At 43.5% G+C, this 19,772-nt stretch overlaps 1 protein-coding gene across 4 annotated transcripts in view; it reads left to right on the forward strand.

Annotated features, from left to right (window-relative positions):
• DZIP1 (DAZ interacting zinc finger protein 1) overlaps positions 1 to 19,772 on the forward strand; it is a 56,745-nt gene that overhangs the window by 367 nt on the left and 36,606 nt on the right. For 2 of the 4 annotated variants that reach the window (XM_053563563.1, XM_053563561.1), the window contains exons 2-9: positions 568 to 666; positions 1,026 to 1,238; positions 1,983 to 2,222; positions 2,365 to 2,919; positions 8,789 to 8,873; positions 11,916 to 12,043; positions 16,927 to 17,088; positions 18,931 to 19,068. In XM_053563563.1, the coding sequence (XP_053419538.1) occupies positions 2,220 to 2,222; positions 2,365 to 2,919; positions 8,789 to 8,873; positions 11,916 to 12,043; positions 16,927 to 17,088; positions 18,931 to 19,068 (1,071 nt within the window). In that variant the 5' untranslated portion in view covers positions 568 to 666; positions 1,026 to 1,238; positions 1,983 to 2,219. The remainder of the gene's footprint in view (positions 1 to 567; positions 667 to 1,025; positions 1,239 to 1,982; positions 2,223 to 2,364; positions 2,920 to 8,788; positions 8,874 to 11,915; positions 12,044 to 16,926; positions 17,089 to 18,930; positions 19,069 to 19,772) is intronic. The other 2 variants (XM_053563562.1, XM_053563564.1) reach the window with 2 other exon arrangements.

Raw genomic sequence — 19,772 nt, forward strand, 5'->3', positions numbered from 1 at the left:
CGAGCCGAGCCGCCACACATCCAGCTGGCGTGGCCACTGCAGACCCTACTCCCTGTTTGCCTTCTAAGGAGGGGCGCCCAGGCCCCAGAGGAGCCTGCGTCTTTCGGCCTTTGTTTCTGCGGGTTCGGCTGGCCAGCAGTGCCATGCGCCCGGGACCGGAGGCGCCACGCAAGGCTGGGGCCCCTGGGATGAGGGGTGGAGGGATCGGAAAAGCGTGCCCCCTCTTTCCTGTTCCCGCCATCTTGTGACCGAGATTCCACCAAAGGAAGCAAGAGTAGCCAACAGTTTGGCTTTCCCGGCTAGTGGTGGCGGCAAACCGGGATGAGCGCCTCGGCCTGTGCGCCTCCCCAGGACCGCAGCGGGGACACGCAGGCCGGCTGCACATTCAGCTCTTGGCCCAGAGCATAGGTTAATGATTTCTAACAGGCCAGAGACAGCGAAATAGGAGGGATAAGGGGCCAGGAGCTGACATTTCCTTAACCAAACGCCTAATTCATTCCACGGTTCTTTATTCACGTGGTTACTCGGCAAATTCTGAATGCTTTCTCTGTGCCGGTCCTGTGATAGGTACTGGGGGATATATTGGTGAGCAGGAGAGACCACGGCCCTTGCTCCTGCAGACCCTGCAACCCAGTGGATGGAGCCCAGAGTCCACAGACCTACCAGGTCAGTGTTCTGAGGGGGAAACCCAGGCCTAGGGGCGACATAATTTGCTCTACATCAGGCAGCAAGTAAATGGAAGAAGACTCAGTCTTTGAAAGAGCTCTGTCTTTAGGACTTTTATGTTAGGCTTCAGTGAATCGTTAATAGTTCTTTTTAATTTAAAGGCCCGTTAAAAATTATTTGGAAGTTTGATTTATAGAAGCCATAGGAAGTGCATGTTTTATTTCCTAGATACTTTCCTGTGGATTTGTTTCTGGTTCACAGTATCTGGAAAGTGCTAAAAATATCTGATATTAGAACTTTGCTTCCAGTTACTCTGAATTGTTATTTTCCTTTCTTCTGTTCATATGTTTGACTGTTAGGAAAGAAAACAATTTTCCTGATGGTGGGTCCAAGCCGGGACTCCCCGGTGGATTGAGGAAAGTCTGGCTTTTCCTCAGTTTACAGATCTCTGTGGTAACCACTGGTGACCCCCAGAAGGCCCAAGAATGAGAGGCCTGAGGTCTACGAGTTGCTGCTAAAAATATTTTAGCTTCTACAGAAAACAGAATGCAGCGCCCGGCCAAGTTTGTAAGGTAAATATCGTGGCCTTGTAACACTTGATGATGGTAAAGCTGGTCATTAAATCCCCCTCCCCCGTTCCCATCTGTTTTCATCTTTAGTATGCTGAGAATATACTCTTTTTGAAAGACAAGTACTGTACATTTGGGGGTGGTTTTTGGTTTGTACTTTTATCAAAATGTATTTAGGCTGCCAACCCATAGAGGAAGAAGGGCGCCGTTTAAAAAGTGTCTTGGATATAAGAAATTTACAAAGCCTGCCGTCGAATATGGTTAACTACAAATTCAATTTTGTAAAAGTGTTAGAGGTATAATACACAAAATGAACCCTTAATTTTTAAGTGTACAATTCGATGAATTTTGACAAATGGTATATACCCAGGTAATCAACACCGCAGTTGAAACATAGAACATTTCTATTACTCCAGAACTTTCCTCATGTCCATTTGCAGCCAGTCTCCCTCCATCCCATTTAATTTTATATGGCTTTACCTCCTGACCTTTTCGAAGATGTATGTAAGAACTAAGGATGGACATATATTTATAATTTTAAAACCTAGGGTGTGGACAGGAGTGAATAAGCAGAGGATAGTATCTAGGACCGAAAGTTCCGGGAGATGTGGCTCACCACGCCTGCCTTAGGGACAGAGAGTGGCCAGCCCTAAAGGCCAGGGAGGGTAGGGTGGTCCCGCCAGGAGCCAGGGCCCAGGGGGATGTGCGCACTCGGGCGCGTCCACGAGATCTCTTCTGGTCCCGCAGGGCCCTGGGCGCACGCTGACCTCGCGGAGTGCCCTTTGCTGGGTTCGGACCTGGGCGCTGCCATAGCAACGTCCTGGACGCCCAGACCTTAGGCCGCCGCCGCCGCCGCCGCCGGGTACCTGGCCTCATCCAGCTCCCGAGGGGTGTGGCGGCGGCGGCCTTCGAGGCGGACCCGACCGGTAGACTAGACCGCCCCGCTTCTGCGGTCCAAGCAGAGCGGCGGATTGGCTTGCAAGCATGGTAAGAGGCGGGAGGCTGGGCTGCCTTCGCGGAGTTGCTGGACTGCGGCGGGGGACGACCCACCCAGGCTCGAGGGCATCCCCAGCTCGCAGCCCGGCCTCCTCCCACCCCCGCCTCCCGCCGCGCTCTCTTTCTCTCGCAGCCCTTCCAGAAGCACGTCTACTACCCGCTCGGCGGCTGCCCGGAGGGTCCCGACATCCCCGTGGCCGCTGGCGGCGCCTCGTCCATGGCCTTTATCCCCCCCAGCGCGGCTTCGGGCCCCATGCCTTTCTTCCAGTTTCGGCCGCGGCTGGAGAGCGTGGACTGGAGGCGGCTGAGCGCCATCGACGTGGACAAGGTGGCCGGGGCAGTGGACGTGCTGACGCTGCAGGAGAACATCATGAACATCACCTTCTGCAAGCTGGAGGATGAGAAGTGCCCGCACTGCCAGTCCGGCGTGGACCCAGTGCTGCTGAAGCTCATCCGCCTGGCGCAGCTCACCATCGAGTACCTGCTGCATTCGCAGGAGTTCCTCACCGCGCAGCTGCACGCCCTGGAGGAGCGACTGCACCTGAGCCGCGGGGAGGGCGAGCAGAGCAAGAAGCTGATCGCCAAGCAGGCGGGGGAGCTCAAACTGCTCAAGGAGGAGTGCAGACGCAGGAAGAAGATGATCTCCACCCAGCAGCTGATGATCGAGGCCAAAGCCAGCTATTACCAGGTGGGACGCTGCGCTGTGCGCATGATTCGTAATCCACTAAACAATAACAGTTCCCATTTGAGAGGACTTTCCTGTAGCACCACTCTTTCTTCTTAAAGATTTCTGTGTATCAGAAGACACAGCGTATTTAAGCAAAAACAGCCATTCTAACCAACAAACGACATGGTTCAGTACCTTCTGCAGCCAACAGGGGATTAATAATTAAGCAACTAACGTTGTCAGCAGCATTTTATTGAAGTCCTCTAAATACTGGTTGTTGAAACTTTTCCTCCTCCTAATCGATGTCATGTACCAATTGCCGTTGAGGTCAGCCCCCACATGATCTGGAATGTTCGAATTTGTGGGCCTTTTCTCATTTTTTACGATTTTGGAATATTTTCAAACTGTTAGAAAAGTTACCAGAAGAGTACAAATAATTTTCATGTACCTTTCACCCACATTCACCAATTATTAACATTTGCCACATTTCCTCTATCTCTGTATACTTATTACGTTTGCTTTTCAGCCATTTCACTCATTTCAACCATTTCAGCCTCCTAAACATTTGAATTTGTATATTTCCTAAGGACCAGAACATTCACTTACATAGTGATATTTAAAGAATGAGACATTTTTGTTGGTCTTAATCTCCAACGCCTATGGACTAGACATTGAACCTAAGATAAATATTGCAATTTTTTGAATATAACAGAAACCAATGTATATCCTTTACATCAATTAGTTGGAGCCAGTACAAAAAGTGTACACATTGTTGGTAAAGATATTGAAGTAAGCAATGAATTGGTGAGATTAGTTTCACACCATGCTTTCTAGTCATTTTGGCTAAATATGGTTTAAAAGGCCTCCGTGGGCCAGTTGTGGTGGCTCACACTTACAATCCCGACTCTCTGGGAGGCTAAGGCAGGTGGATCGCTTGACTTTAGGAGTTCCAGACCAGCCTCCTAAGAGAGGACACCACAGCCTCCTCCTTCCCCCATCCTACTAAAAAAAAAAAAAAAATAGCTGGACATTGTGGCCAGCACCTGTAGTCTCAGCTACTGGGGAGCCTGAGGCCAGAGGATGGCTTGAGCCTAAGAGTTTGAGGTTGCTGTGAGCTAGGTCGCTACAGCACTCTATCTGGGCAACAGAGTAAAAGTAAAAGTAAAAATTAAAATTAAAAAAAAAGAAGACCTCAGTGGATTTAGGAATAGTGGCACAGAAGCATGCCTGATCGCTGGAGAACTGGGTTTAGGGCAAAGAAAATGGTGTAGTTAGCTTGCTTAGGACTGACCCAGCAGGAGTGCTGAAAGTGTATGTGAGATAGGTGAACAGCTGGGAAAGAACAGTGTTAGAAGGGCTTAATGCTTGGCCTTTGATAGACAACCTTGAGGTATTATCTTCAACTGATATTTGATGTTACTTACTGCCTATTTGATTCGTAAATGCAGTTTTAAAATTGGCTTTCTTCTCTTATACAATGAATAGAATGGATTCTGTTTAGACATTTTAAAAATGTTAATTGTACTCTCGCTTTGGTAGTCATCTAGTGAAAGATTAAAACCTCTAGCATATACAAATTTTATATTTAATTTTTTTTATTCCTTTGATTACCATAGAAATAGCTGTTAGTAAGTGAAGATTTCAAATGTGAATGCTGTGTAAGGATAAAGAGGTAAGGACTCAACTTTATCAAAGTGAGTGACACTTGCCAACTCCTGACAACTCCATGGACTGCAAATGACAGTGTTGACTGTGTGTCACACTCAGAGTGTGACCTCAAACTGACAAGTGTGGCTACCCCACCGTTTCCTACTTAGTGTAATACAGCTACACTCTGTTCTCTGTTAAGTGACTTGTCATTGCATTTCCATTGAATCTTAGAGTGGTGACTGCTTTAGGGTAACAATTCCAGAGTTTGACTGCCTGGGTTTGGATCCTGGCTTTCCCACTGAGCAAGCCATTTAACTTCTAAACCTCAGTTTCCTCATGAGGAAAATGGGGACACTAGTAGAAGCTTACCTGTTAGGTTTGCTCTCAGAATTCCATTTTTATTTTTTTAATTTTTTTTTATTTTTCTCAATTCCATTTTAGCTACTCCAATTTTAATTAGGAGTAAATAAGTATGTTTTTCTTACTATTTTTGAGTAGAAATAGTGACCTTTTAATAGAAATACATAGTAGAAATTATGACCTTTCAAAGCAGGGGTTGCACAGTGGCACCCAATAGGCTGAATTTGGTCTGCAGACCATTTTTGTTTGGCCTGTATGGTATTTAGCTTTACTGGAAGATGTGTTTGGTGGCTAAATACTCAGCAATCCATCATACTTCTGTCTTCCCCAGAGCGTCTTCTACTTGCCTACCAGGGCCCCGACTTCAGAGATTCTGATTCAGGAGTGAGGAATCCCTGCTGTTAAGAGGCAGGCCACACCTTTCTGATAGTAGCAGTCACACTCAAGAAACCATGTTTTGCAGGAAAAAGTTTGGTAAAGGGGGCTGTCCACATACAAATACTGCAAGCTGGGGCCCCGGGAGGAAACTTGGCACCAGGTAGATTTTTTGAGGGTCTTTGTGCCCACTTTTAGAGCATTTATTCCTTAACTTAAAAAGAGACTATCAGGTGTTTGAAAGACAGTGTGAATTGCTTATTTACTGAGGGCCATGTTCCATCCGTGACCTGTTTTTGTTCTGGCTTGACTGGTAGATGGCTGTCCTGTGAACCTGGAAGTGAGGGAGTGCTCTTCCAGGTACCAGTGTTGGCTCGTGTGCTTCTGCCTAGGCAGGGAAAGGTTATGAAAAAGTAGGTTCAGATCTCATCCTTACTACTTTTTCAACTGCTAGACCTTGGCAGGTTGTTGGACCTTTCTGTGCCTCAGTTTCTACTCTGTAGAATTTAAATAATTGTACCTTCATGGCAGCTTTTGGTGGGGATTGAATGAGTTAGTGCATGCTTCAGAAACAGTGCTTGGCATGTAGCCAGTTGTTAAATGTTATAGCTAAAACCTGGGAATGAGGGAAGAAGTGTTTTATGGCATGACAGATACCAAAACTGACTTAATACAAAATTAATGTGATATTATGGCCATTATCTCAGTTTTTATTTCTCCCCCTAAACAGAAAATCAAAACCCTGGACTTGGTCATTGCACACTGATGGGGCCCACTGTGTTACCAATTTTACCTTTTAGAAATCGTGATTTCATTCTCATCTCACTTCTCTTTGTCTCCATTCCCCTTTGCTTCAAGAAATCCCAAGAATCAGGTAGCTGAGACTGAAAAAAAGATGTCGGCTTCTTAAAGTCTTTCTCTTTCATTGTTACGGATGTGTGTGTTATATGTGTGCCTTAAATGTGTAAGGGGTTAGCGTATAGGGTATTTTCCTTCAACATTTTCTTATTAGAAATTTAAAACATACAGAAAAAATTGAAACAGCTATATAGTGAATTTTGACATGTGGGAGCTTTTAAAAGAAAAACCTCATTCATTTTTAAATAAAAGCTAATAATGGAATATTATAAATGTGAAAAGGGGCATAAACTAATGTAAGAGATACTGTATACCTACCTCCTAGGTTTAACTTATGTTAGTATTACACTGTATTTTCATCACTCTTCTTAGGAAAGTTATGCAATATTTAAAAAGTTTTAGAAATAATTTCTCTCCTTCCATTCCCAGAGGAAATCACTGTGTACTCCCTCTTTATGTTTATGAACTTTTTATTTATTTATTTGAGACAGAGTTCTCACTCTATTGCCTTGGGTAAAGTGCTTTGGTGTCCTCATAGCTCACAGCAACCTCAGTCTCTTGGGCTCAAGAATTCCTCTTGCCTCAGTCTCCTGAGTAGCTGGAATACAGGACCCACCACCACTCCCAGCTAGTTTTTCTATTTTTGGTAGAGATGGGGTCTTGCTCTTGTTCAGGCTGGTCTTTATTCCTGAGCTCAAGCAATCCACCCACCTCAGCCTCCCAGAGTGCTACTGAGAGAGTAGCAGTACCATAGCTCCATGGCTGGATATCCCAAGTTCCTGTTTGCTGTAGCTGAGGGAATTGGAGGTTGGGAAGAGCCAGTATCAAATGGAGCATGTTGTTAGGGCTCCTTCTGGCCCCATGTGTATGTTGAGGTGGGGCTGGAGAGTGAGGAAAGCTGAGCTTCCTCTTCCTCTCCTTTGTGGTGCTGTGCACAGCCCTGGAGTCAGTGTAGGGAGTCACTGACATCCTCTGGGTGAATCAGAGCAGTTGTCCTGCATATAAGAAATGCTTTAAGGATTCTCCGAAATGCATTTGCTAAGAAATATGCCAGAATGTTGATTTTAGAAACCGAAGACTGAAGTCTGGATGCAGCTAGACTGGTTAAGATTAAGGCAGTACAGTGAACAAAGACCATGCTAAATGGCATAGCAGAGATGAAAACTGCAAAATCCACAGAGAGAAACTCTGTACGACAGGCTTTGGTCCCTTCTGTATAAGGACAGCAAGTTAAAAAAGAGGCGGAGGGAAAACCTATAAATTAAAAAAGAGTTAAGAGACATAACTATTGCAGAAGTTGGGCTTTATTGTTTGTTTGTGTTTGTTTGTTTGTTTGAGACAGAGTCTTAGTCTGTTGTGCTGGGTAGAGTGCCCGGTGTCATCACAGCTCACAGCAACCTCAAACTCTTAGGTTCAAGCAATCCTGTTGCCTCAGCCTCCCGAGTAGCTGGGACTACAGGCACCTGCCACCATGCCCAGCTAGTTTTTCTATTTTTAGTAGAGACAGGGTCTTGCTCTTGCTCAGGCTGATCTGTAACTTCTGAACTCAGGCAATTCACCTGCCTTGGCCTCCCAGACTGCTAGGATTACAGGCATGAAATACTGTGTCTGACTGGAACTCTTTTTCTGGAATGCCCATCAGAACTGTTGTCATACGTGGTCTGACAGTTAAGTTCATGAACTCATCCTAGGAAAAGTACTACATAACTCATTGCTGAATAATCAGTACAGTCACCAATGACCAATGGAAGTAGTACCTCAAAGGTGACCAATGAAATAAAAAAACATGTGAAAATACTAACTAGTAAGACGTACAATGGTGAAAATAAGACAATGTGACATGACAGTGACTGGCAGGAGAATCTTCAGGGAAGACTTAATTTAGGATACATCATCATCCCCAGTAAAGAAGGTGTTCCATGAACAACTTTTTTGTTTGAGGCAGAATCTCACTCTGTGCCCAAGGTAGAGTGCCATAGTTTCATAGCTCACGGCAACTTCAAACTTTTGGGCTCAAGTGATCCTCTTGCCTCAGCCTCCTGAGTAGCTGGGGCTACAGATAACTCCCAGCTAGTTTTTCTATTTTTAGTAGAGATGGGGTCTTGCTCTTACTCGGGCTGATCTTGAACTCCTGAGTTCAAGGGAATCCTCCTTCTGCCTTAGCTTCCCAGAGTGCTAAGATTACAGGTGTGAGCCACTGTACCCAACCATTTCACAAACAACATTTTGAATGTCAGGAAAGCACCAGCCATGGGGAGAGGGTCTGTGCAAAGTCAGGGAGGGGGAACAGTGAATGCAAACACTCTGTGGTTGGCATGCTTCAGGGACAGAAAGAAGGATAGCATGGCTAGAGTGTCATGGACAAGTTCTTGGTGACACGGTGAGAGCCACCAGTCTAGCAGAATGCACTAGAGGGGCTACTTTAACTGTCATGAGATGGTCTTCACTGCCTTGTGTCCTGTTTGGGGAGAATGCCCTGGTTTTATATTTCTCTTTTTAGTCATGCTCTCAGTTTCTCTTGCCAGGATGGTGTATTTGGGGGAGAAGGCCTCAAAGAAGTAGTACCTCAGGTACCTGAATTTTAATTAAAATTGGGTAGAAAGATTCTTCTTGCAGACACTTGGATTTGCTGCACTCTCCTTTTTAGTGCCATTTCTGTGACAAGGCCTTTATGAACCAAGCTTTCCTACAAAGTCACATTCAGCGGCGCCACCCTGAAGATTCTCACTTTGGTAAGTAAAAGGCTCTGTTTTGGAGCTATTATCTTTCTGATCCCTTTTTCCTTTTTTTTAAGACAGAGTCTCACTTTATCGCCCTCGGTAGAGTGCTGTGTCGTCACAGTTCACAGCAACCTCCAACTCCTGGGCTTAGCCGATTCTCTTGCCTCAGTCTCCAGAGTAGCTGGGACTACAGGCTCCCGCCACAACTCATTTGTTTCCTTAAATGTGTCTCCTTGCTCCCCCCCCCCCCCAAATATAGCCACCCGGCTATTTTTTTTTGTTGCAGTTTGGGGCAGGGTTTGAACCTGCAACCCTTGGTATATGGGGCCGGTGTCCTACTCACTGAGCCACAGGCACCACTCAATCCCTTTTTCCTTTTTACAGTGAGACACGGTCCAATCCATTTCTCAATTCTTTGGAAAGAAAGCATCATACTTTTTGTTCATTCATTAGGTGAATATCAAGCACCTACTGTGTGCTGTTAGCAAAAACAGGAGTTCTGTTCTCCCTAGTCTTGCATTCTAATTGTGGTGGTGGGGCAAGGAGACACATTTAAGGAAACAAATGAGTCCTTCTTAATAGTCACAAGTGTGATGAAAATCATGTTGCAGAAGAACAGGGTAGAGGGTGGGTCTACTGTAAGGCCTCACCCAAGAGGCAATATCTATTCTAAGACCAGAATGATCAGAAGGTTCCTGTCTGGTGAAAATCTGGGAAAAGAGTATCCCAAGCCAAGGGACTGCCAGTTGTAAGTGGTGTGAGGGGACACCAGGGCTGTGTGTTTGAGGAACAAAGAGGAGGTTAGTGCAGTGTTGAGCAAGGCCATGGTATGTGGTAAGGCTGGAGAGGTGGGACCTGCTCATGGAGGCCGTGAGGGCCATGGGCTGGAATGTGCATGGAATGGGAGGCTCTTGGAGGATTTTAGGTAGGGTGACATGATCTAATATGGACCTTAAAATGACACCCCCGGCTGAGGGTGGATACTAGACTATAGGTGATAGTGGAAATAGGAGGAGTGGTGAGGAGGCTGCAGGTAAGGGAGTTGGTAGCCAGGACTCCAGTGGTCCAGAGCAGGTGGGAGGTGAAGATGGAAAGGATGGGTGTGGGCCCAGAGCCCATGGAGGTGTGACTCAGCGTGACAGTGAGAGAGACGCACAGACAGTGCTAGGTTTCTGTTCTCCATGGGTGGGTGCATGGTGGCTATGTCTCCTGGGGTGGGAAGCATTTGAAGGCAGAAGAATGGAGAATGCCATGAGTAGGTTGACATCATACGTAAAATAGGTGTGCAAATGTGGGCACTAGCAGGCTGCAGCTCAAAATCCAAGGCACATTCGGGTAGAGCTGGGCTGGCCGAGATCACCTCAACAGAGAAGAGAAGATGGTGAGGCCAGGCCGAGGCTCTTGCAACACCAGGAGCTCAGGAAGAGCAGCGGTGAAGAGTGAGCCATAGCCTCTGACAAGGCAGGAGGGAAACCTAGGGAGAGTGTTGTCATGGAAACACTGGGAAAGGATTTTAAAAAGGAGGCAGTGATCAGTTATATTAAATGTTCTGGGTTCAGAACATTTAATGTTCACAGATTAAGATGAAGACTGAGAATTGACTGGTGTTGTAAAGACAACTGTTGGTGATCTTGACACTGACGCTCAATGCAGGGGACAGAAGCCTGATTTTAGTGAGCCACACTGAGATTCAAGAGGGACTGGGCCTATGGGATCCAGACATCGATTTCAGTAACATTTGCTGGGAAGGAGAGCAGAGACACAAGCCATTATCATCTGGACAGAAACATGGGAAAAATTTTGTTTTGTTTGACATGGGAGATACTAAGATGTGTTTGGGGTCTGTTAGGAACCAAAATATAGAAGGAGAGATGAAGGCAGAAAAGAGGGAAGGGGGCTCTGTAGCTTACTATTTCCCCAAAGCAAAGAATGTAAAGTGTCTTTCTCCACTAGCAAATCAAAGCTTTCTGCGGATTGCCACAGTAACACCCAGAAGTTTCTCATTCTGATCTGGAATGTTTGCAATATCTGGACATGTGACTTAGCTTGTTAGAAAATGCCTGCATTCCCTTCCATTTTGAGCCAGTCTGTTTCCATTCCTGCCCATTTCAGGTAAATAGCTTTACTTAAAGAATAGCTAAGGTTTGTAGAAACAAAGTAAATGGGATAAAATTCCATTTATAAGCCTTGGACCACTGACAAAATTTGGCAGTCTATTGGAAAAGTTGAACAGATGAAATATTTTAATTGATCTGTCATTCTTCAGCATGAAACTGACCTTCTTTCTCTTCTGTTTCAGTATCTTGCTCTATCTCATACTCATTCCAGAGACGGTTTCAGACTCTGAAATGAGTATTATTTCTTCAGGTCATCTTTGCGATTCTGACTTTCTACTTTGGTTTTCATCCCTTTCATGTCTGCACTCACAGACACATGTATACCCATTCAGTCATGTGTACATCTGCATGTAAGTACATGTGCATAAGTATTCTTCCCTTCACTTGTTGCTTCCTTTTACAACTTTTCGGTACTTCGCTTTTGCCCCAGTTGATAGACTATGGCCCGAGTTTGCATTTGGAATGCCAGTGCCAGCCTGGCAGCCTTGGGGGTCCTCAGGAATGTTCGGTGGGGGCCAGAAGGATGGTGCCCATAGCGTTGTGAGCATGGCGTTTCCTGCAGTGGAAGCCGTTGCTTCCCTCCTCTGATTGAGACAGGCATCTCTAAGAAGAGCCCCGGGTACCACTGGGTTAGAGCAGGCAGGATTATTCCTTGTCACCATTATTGCTCCCTGAACAGGGCTCTCACACGGTCCCTCTAGGATAATTCAACCTCAGCACAGAGGCTGAAAGAATCTGCTAAAAATAATTCAGTGCTCCAAAATACAAAGCGCTTCAAATAAACACCAAAGAGCAAAAATTGGCTCATGTGGCATGACGAAGTAATAATACGTCAAGTAAGAGCAGTTTCCTTTGTCTTGCCAATAGGATTGTACCCCGTAAGTTTTCCTCTGCTTTTCTTAAAGAGTGGGTGTCTCACTGAGATTTTCTGTTGCAGCAGAGTATAAGAAAAAGGCGCAGACTGACAAGCTCCAGAATGAGATTGACTTGCTGAAGGAGCAGCTGCAGGTCACCCAGTCCCAGTTAGAGGCGGCCCAGCACGCCCATGCAGTCAGACTGTCCAAGGTAGGCGGAGACATTTGGAAATGATGGTGCTTTAAATCACAGTGGGCTGTATGTCATTCAGTTGTGCCACTGACTCTAATAAACGGATGACACGTAGGAGTTTGTGCAACTCAATAAAATGCAATTGTATTTTCTATTCCAGGGTACTCTTTAGTGTCTTACTACAAAGCATATCACTGGAAATATTGGTCTCTCTTTTTGTGGAGGTGTTTTTTTTTAATTGAGGTGAAATTCTCATAATGTACAACTTTATGCATTTTCCTCCATTTGCTTAAAGTAATCCATATCTATTTCCTTACTTTGCATTTCCATGAGTCAGAAGTCTGACCCGCATCTCGCTGGGCTAAAATCACAGAGTTAAGAGGGCCGTGTTCCTTACTGGAGGCCCTAAGAGAGGATATTTCTGGCTTATTTGGCTGTTGACAGAATTCAGTTCCTTGCAGGTGCAGGATTGAGGTCCACACCTTCTTGCTGGCTGTCTGCTAAGGGCTGCTCCTGACGGCCCTGTGAGGCTGCCTGTGCTGCTCAGTTCTGGGCCTTCCTCCTCCATATTGGCTGCCACATCCCTCTCGTGCCTCAGATCTGCTCTGTTTTCTTCCTTCTCATCTGACCCACAGGTTAGATGCCTGGAGCATCTTGCTCAGAGTTAGTTACTCAGGGGTAATGAAGGACCTCAGGGGGAAAGAAGGCCGTGCTGTTAGTTCTGACTGCTATGGGTCACTGTGGTCACTGTGCTATGCTGTGGGTACCAAGTACGCCATAGCTAATCCAGTAAGATTAACTTCCGTACACTCAATGCAAAGACTAAGACCATCAAAGAGCATTACTTTCCTCGTCCCTGCTGAAGGGATAGCATACCCAGTCTTCCTTGTTTCCCCCGTGGGGACAAGAAGGTTAACTTTGTAGAGGGAATAGCAGATCATTTGACTTGATCCATCTGTCACTGGCTTGTTTCACTTAGTATAATGTCCTCAAGGTTTCTCTTTGTCATAGCCTGTGTCAGGATTTCCTTGCCCTTCAGACTGAATATTGTTTCATTGCACATGTGTACCATATTTTGTTTATCCATTCATTTGCTGTTGTACCCATGAGTTGTTTCCACTTCTTAGCCATTGTGAGTGATGCTGCTATGAACATGGGCATACTACTATGTCTTTGAGACACAGTTAACCATTTGACAGTGTATAATTCAGTAGCATTTAGTATATTCGCAATGTCACGCAACCACCAACTCTCAGAAAAATTATACCCAGTCACTCCCACTATCCCTGTCCTCTGGTGACCCCTAATCTTTTTGTCTCTGAATTTACCTATTCTGAATGTATCACACTCACAAAATAACATAACGTGTGACCTTTCACGGCAGGTTTCTTTCACTTACTATCATGTTGTCGAGGTTCATCTAAGTTGTAGGTGTATCGGTATTTCATTCTGTTCTATTGCTGAGGAATACATGTTCCATTGTGCATATGTCTAGACAATAATTTGTTTATCCAGTCGTCTCACTGACTTTGGGTCTACCTTTTTGGCTGTGATGAACAATGCTGCTGCAAACATTTGTGTGCAAGTTTCTATGTGGACATTTTTCTTGACTACATGTATATATATTTGGGAGTGGAACTGCTAGGTCATGTGGTAATCCCATGTTTAACTTTTTGAAGAAACACCAAACTGTTTTCCACATTAGCTGCAGCATTTTATATTTCCAATAATGTTCATATTTGCTAACACTTAACAGGTTTGTTTGTTTTTTTTTTTGCGTGAAACAGAGTCTCACTTTGTTGCCCCCAGTAAAGTGCTGTGGCTTCATAGCTCACAGCAACCTCAGACTCCTGATTCTCTTGCCTCAGCCTCCTGAGTAGCTGGGACTATAGGTGCCCACCACAATGCCCGGCTATTTTTAGAGGTGGGGGTCTCCCTTTAGCTCAGGCTAGTTTCAAACTTGTGAGCTCAGAGGATCTACTGGCCTTGGCCTCCCAGAGTACTTGGATTACAGGTGTGAGCCACGCTGCCTGGCAGTTTGTTTTCTTAAAGGTGTGAAGTGGTATCTCATTGGAGTTTTGATTTACACTTTGTTAATAACCTTGATGTTGAACATCTCTTCATGTGCTGTTGTTCATTCCTATGTCTTTTGTTTGTTTGTTTTTGCTAACATTTTTATGTATTCATTTAAAAAAAAACTTTTTTTTTTTTTTGAGACAGAGTCTCACTTTGTCGCCCTTGGTAGAGTACCATGGCATCATAGCTCACAGCAACCTCAAACTCCTGGGCTTAAGTGATTCTCTTTTTTTTTTTTTTTAAGCAATTCTCTTGCCTCAGTCTCCCAAGTAGCAGGGACTACATGTGCCCGACATGACACCCAGCTATTTTTAGAGACGAGGTCTCGCTCTGGCTCAGGCTGGTCTCAAACCTGTGAGCTCAGGCAATCTACCTGCCTTGGCCTCCCAAGTGCTGGTATTACAGTTGTGAGCCACCATGCCCAGCCCCCCATTTAAATTTTTTTTTTTTAATTTCAAAATATTAAGGGAGTGCAAATATTTTTGTTACATGGATACCTTGCATAATGCTTACATTGGGACTTTTGCATATATGCCCATCACCACATTTCTGTGTCTTATTTAGAGGAACGTATATTTGAGTCTTTTGTCCATTTTTTAATTGGGTTGTTTATTCGTTCTTGAGTTGTAAGAATTCTTTTCTTTTTGTGTGGTTTTTGGCCAGGGCTGTGTTTGAACCCGCCACCTCCAGCATATGGGACCCGCGCCCTACTCCTTGAGCCACAGGCGCCGCCCAAGAATTCTTAATATAATCTGCTAGTGTCATAGCTTTTGCTCATATGTTTAGATTATTGATGCATTTTGAGTCCGTTTTTGCATATCGAGGGACGGAGCTACTGGTCCATCTTTATTCTTTTGCGTGTAGTTACCTAATTGTCCCAGCACTGTTTATTGAAGACACTAATTTTTCCCCCATTGAATGTTCTAGGTACCCTTATTGAAAATCAATTGACCATAGATGTTTGGATTTATTTCTGGATGTTAATTCCACATTATTTTGATTACTTTGGCTTTGTAGTGGCTTTGAAATTAAGAAGTATGTGTCTTCCAACTTTATTCTTTTCCAATATTGTTTTGGTTATTTGGGGCCCCTTGCAGTTCTGTATTTTGATGACTGGCTTTTCCGTGTCTGCAAAGAAGGCTATTGGAATGGGATTACATTGAATCTGCTCATTGATTTGGAGAGTATTGCCATCTTAACAATATTAAGTCTTCCAATACATAAACATGGGATGTCTTTCCATTTATGTAGGTGTTCTTTAATTTTTCTAACAATGTTTTATAGTTTTCAGTATTTGAATCTTTCACCCTTTAGGTTAAATTCATTCCTAGGTATTTTATTCTTTGGGATACTATTGGAAAAGGAATTCTTTTCCTAATTTCCTTTTTGGGTTATTCATTGGATTGATCATTGGTGGTATGCAGAAAGAACTAGTTTTTGGATGTTGATTTGCTGAATGTTTATCACTTTAATAGTTTTTTTTTTTATAGATTCTTTCTATGTGAGTTTCTTTAAACATCTGTTAAATTTTGCCAGTAAAGCAAATAGGTCCTGAACTTTTCTATTTTGGGAAGTTTGTGATTTCTGAGTTTATCTCTTTACTTGTTGAAAATGTGTTGAGATTTTCTTTTTCTTCTTGAGTCAGCTTTGGTAATTTTTGTGTTTCTAGGAATTTGTCGATTTTGTCCTGATTATCTAACTTGTTGTACAAGTTCATTATATTCTCTTACAATCATTTTAATTTCTCTGTGGTCAATAGTAATGTCCTCACTTTGACTTCTCAGAGTAGCTAACAGTTTGTCAGTTTTGTTGATCTTTGCAAAGTTATAACTTGTGGTTTCATTGATTCCCTCTTTCTGCTTTTCTGTTTTCTAATTCATCTTTGCTCTCATCTTCATTACTTCCTTCCATCTGCTGGCTTTGGGTTTGGTTTGTTCATCTTCGTTTTGTTTCCCAAGATATAAAGTTAGATTGCTGATTTAAGATCTTTTCTTCTTTTTAAGTGTAGCCTTTAATAGCTGTATGTTTCTCTATGAGCACTGATTTTGCTGCATCCCATACATTTTAGTATATTGTATTTTCATTTTTATTCATCTCAAAGTATTTTCTAATTTCTTTAGTGAGACTTTCTCACTAATTTCCATGTATTTACCAGTTTTTCAGTTTTCTTTCTGTTATTGATTTCTCCATTTATTCTATGGAGATCAGAGAAGATTCCTTGCATGCTTTTAATCTTTTTAAATATTAGGAACACTTTATGGACTAATATTTGGTCTTTCCGGGTGAGTGTTCCATGGGCATTTAAGAAAAATGCACATGCTGATGTTTGGGGCTACAGTGTTCTGTGTATGTTTGTTAGATATAGTCGGTTCATAGTGTTGTCAAGTCCTCAATTTAGATTAACAAAGTCTTGTCAATGTGAAATCAAGTGCTGGGTGACTAGGCCTTGAATCTGGTGCCCATAAAGCTAAGCCTAGTCTTTTTAGGTGGGATGGGGTTACTGTACCCAAGAGAGTAGTTTGTATTTCACGTACTAATGTATGACTTCTATACAAGTTCACAGAAGACAGAAGCTGGAGACCTACGGCCTCTGTGTTTATTGTTTTAAGGGATGTAAGAACAGGAGGATGGTGTGTGCTGCCTTTAGTTTAAAAAAATCATGGTGCACAGATCTGTCATTATAGGAAGTATTATTTATTATAAGCCAAACTCACATAAGCAATGCTGGCCAACACATTTGAGGTGAACCTGTGATCATTTATTTTACATATTGCATATTTGCCTCATACCAGAATTTTTAAAGCCATGTATTAAAATAATTACAGGAATATGAAATGCAGAAAACAAAAGAGGAAGACTTTCTGAAGTTATTTGATAGATGGAAAGAAGAAGAAAAGGAGAAACTGTTCGATGAAATGGAAAAGGTCAAGGAGATGTTTATGAAGGAGTTTAAAGAACTAACTTCTAAGAATTCAGCTTTAGAATACGTAAGTAATTAAAGGTGGGAATTCTCGTGGTCTTGGTTGTCTTGAGAGGTGGTGTTCGGTAGGCATTGTGGCCAGAGGATACAGGATACTTTACCATGCCCTGGTGTAGACTCCCCCCCACACAGGAGACACAGCAAGGCAGCGATGTCCTTTTGCTAAAGGTGGGAGTTTGGCCCAACCCCCCTGGTTGAATACTCATGAGGTGCATTTGGTCAGATCATAGAAGAAGGTCCTTTTTTGTTCTTGTCTGGTTAGGTTAGCCTTGAACCATTATCCCCTTTCTGAGTTTTGGAATTTCCCACTGTCTTGTGTGAGGAGGAGGAAGCAGACCCTGAAAGACAGAAAGAGAACCTTTGCCTGGCCCCTCTCACGCTGGCTGAATGAGCTGCCCTGCTCCCTGTGGGAGCAGCCCTGGTCCACCCTGCCCTGGTCACATACAGAGAGATGCCTGAGCAGCCAATCAGCATCCTCCCACGGGAATTCCAAGCTCACCTGCAGTTTTGATGAAGGGACCTGCGCTAAGGTCCTTGAGCTCCCTCTAGGGTCCAACAAGTTCTATAAATGAAAATAGATATTTTTGGAATTCGCCTATGGTCTTTCTCTAAAACTCTTTAAACTCCAGCATGGAGACTGACAAACTTCATAAGCCCCGTGGACCAAATCTGGCATACCACATGTTTTCATATGGCCTAAGAGCTAAGAATGGTTTTTATGTATTAATTGGTTGAGAAAAAAGAAGGCTTTTAAGTGGCACGTGAAAATTAAATGAAATTTACATTTCAGTGACCTTAGATGAAGTTCTATTGGGACACAACCATGCTCATTCATTTTTTTTCTTTATTAAGTAAATTTATTTCAGAAGTGGTAACTTCTGTCTGTGGTACTTTTGTGCTGCAATGGTAGAGTTGAATATTTTGTCTGAGACCTAGAGTCATAAAACTTTATTGATACCTTGCTGAGCTGGTGTCTATTAGGTTCCTCCACTGAAAGGTGACTCTCTTCCCACCCTTTCCATACTGCACTATTTATTTATTTATTTTTGAGACAGAGTCTTACGCTCTGTTGCACAGGTTGGTGCAGGTGGCACCATCATAGTTCACTGCAGCCTCCACCTCCTGGGCTCAAGTAATTCACTTGCCTCAGCTTCCCGGTTAACTGAGAGTAAAGGCACGTGCCACCATGCCCCGGCTAATTTTATTTTTTGCAGAGATGGATTCTCACTATGTTGGCCAGGCTGGTCTCAAACCCCTGGGCTCAAACAATCCTCCTACCTTGGCTTTCCAAAGTGTTAGAATTATAGGCATGAGCCACCGCGCCCAGCTCATATTATACTTTTTTAAAATGAAGTCTCTGTGAGCAGCCCACATTTAAGGAATGAAGAAATATGCTCCCCTAACTTTTTGTTGTTCAAGTTTACCTTCTATGATTTTCTGAGAGTTTTGGTTACAAGTAACTTTGGGAGCAAGATCAAAAGCAAAGGGTAAAATTAAAACATTATGTCCCTGATGGATCTACTGATATTATTCCTGGACCGTGTTGGCCTCTCATGAAATCATCTTAGAAACTGCACCCAGGTTTTTCTGTTTCTGGCCTCTGCTAGGTGCTTGTCAAGTTTTTTAAGGCCCGTTGTCTAAGAAGGTTAGGTGTTCCTTTCCCTTTTACACCCTGTGCATATTCTGATGGGAAAACCAGAAAATAGAAACAAGCCATTCGAACCACGAGGAAGGAGGAGTATCCAGGAGGAAAGTCAGCTGTAAAGAGGAATGCATGCACCCCAATTTTATTCTCTGCTCTGGTCTTAACGAAAGCCTAACGTTTGTGATCTTGAATGTTATCTTACAGCAACTGTCAGAAATCCAGAAGTCCAATCTGCAGATCAAGTCCAACATAGGCACATTGAAAGATGCACATGAATTTAAAGAAGACCGTTCTCCATATCCCCAGGATTTCCAAAATGTGATGCAGCTTCTTGATAATCAGGTAGTAGAAGCAGGTGCCGGCTGCAGTAGTTGCCTTTCTTTCTTTTTTTTTTTTATACCTGGGGATTCATTGAGGGTACAGTAAACCAAATTACACTGAATTCATTTGTTAGGCAAAGCCCTCTTGCAATCGTGTCTTGCCCTCAGTTGCTTTTCTTTTCTTAATGGAGTAATTTATAATGAACGTCATCATTCTCATCATAAAGAGAAAAAAAATGTCTCTTTTAGTGACCATGAACACACCTAGCTCCTTTTTTCTTGGCACCTAAAATGTGTAAGAGGTGTTCATGACACGCTTGCTGTGGACGAATAGATGTGAATTCACAAGAGTTGGCAAAATTGTTTTCTTTCTTCCCTACTGTAATGCCAACTTGAATTAGTTAGGACTGCCTTGGTATTCATGCTTACATATTTGAGATGTAGCTTTCCATTTCCAAAGGCCAGAAAGGCATATTAACGCACCCCATTTCTTTTCAGAGCTTAAATACACTGCTACATTGATGAACTGAGGATCTGTTACATTTATCAAACTAAATGACTTTATTTGGAAGTGAACCTCTGTCGTCAGCACAGTCTTCACAAGGGTTATTTTGGTCACAAGTGGTTTAAGGGGAACGATTTTTTTTTTGAGGCAAGAGTCTCATTTTGTCACCCTCAGTAGAGAGCTATGGCGTCACAGCTCACAGCAACCTCAAACTCCTGGGC

This window comes from Nycticebus coucang, chromosome 15 (assembly GCF_027406575.1).
Source record: "Nycticebus coucang isolate mNycCou1 chromosome 15, mNycCou1.pri, whole genome shotgun sequence".
Lineage (NCBI taxonomy): Eukaryota > Metazoa > Chordata > Mammalia > Primates > Lorisidae > Nycticebus > Nycticebus coucang.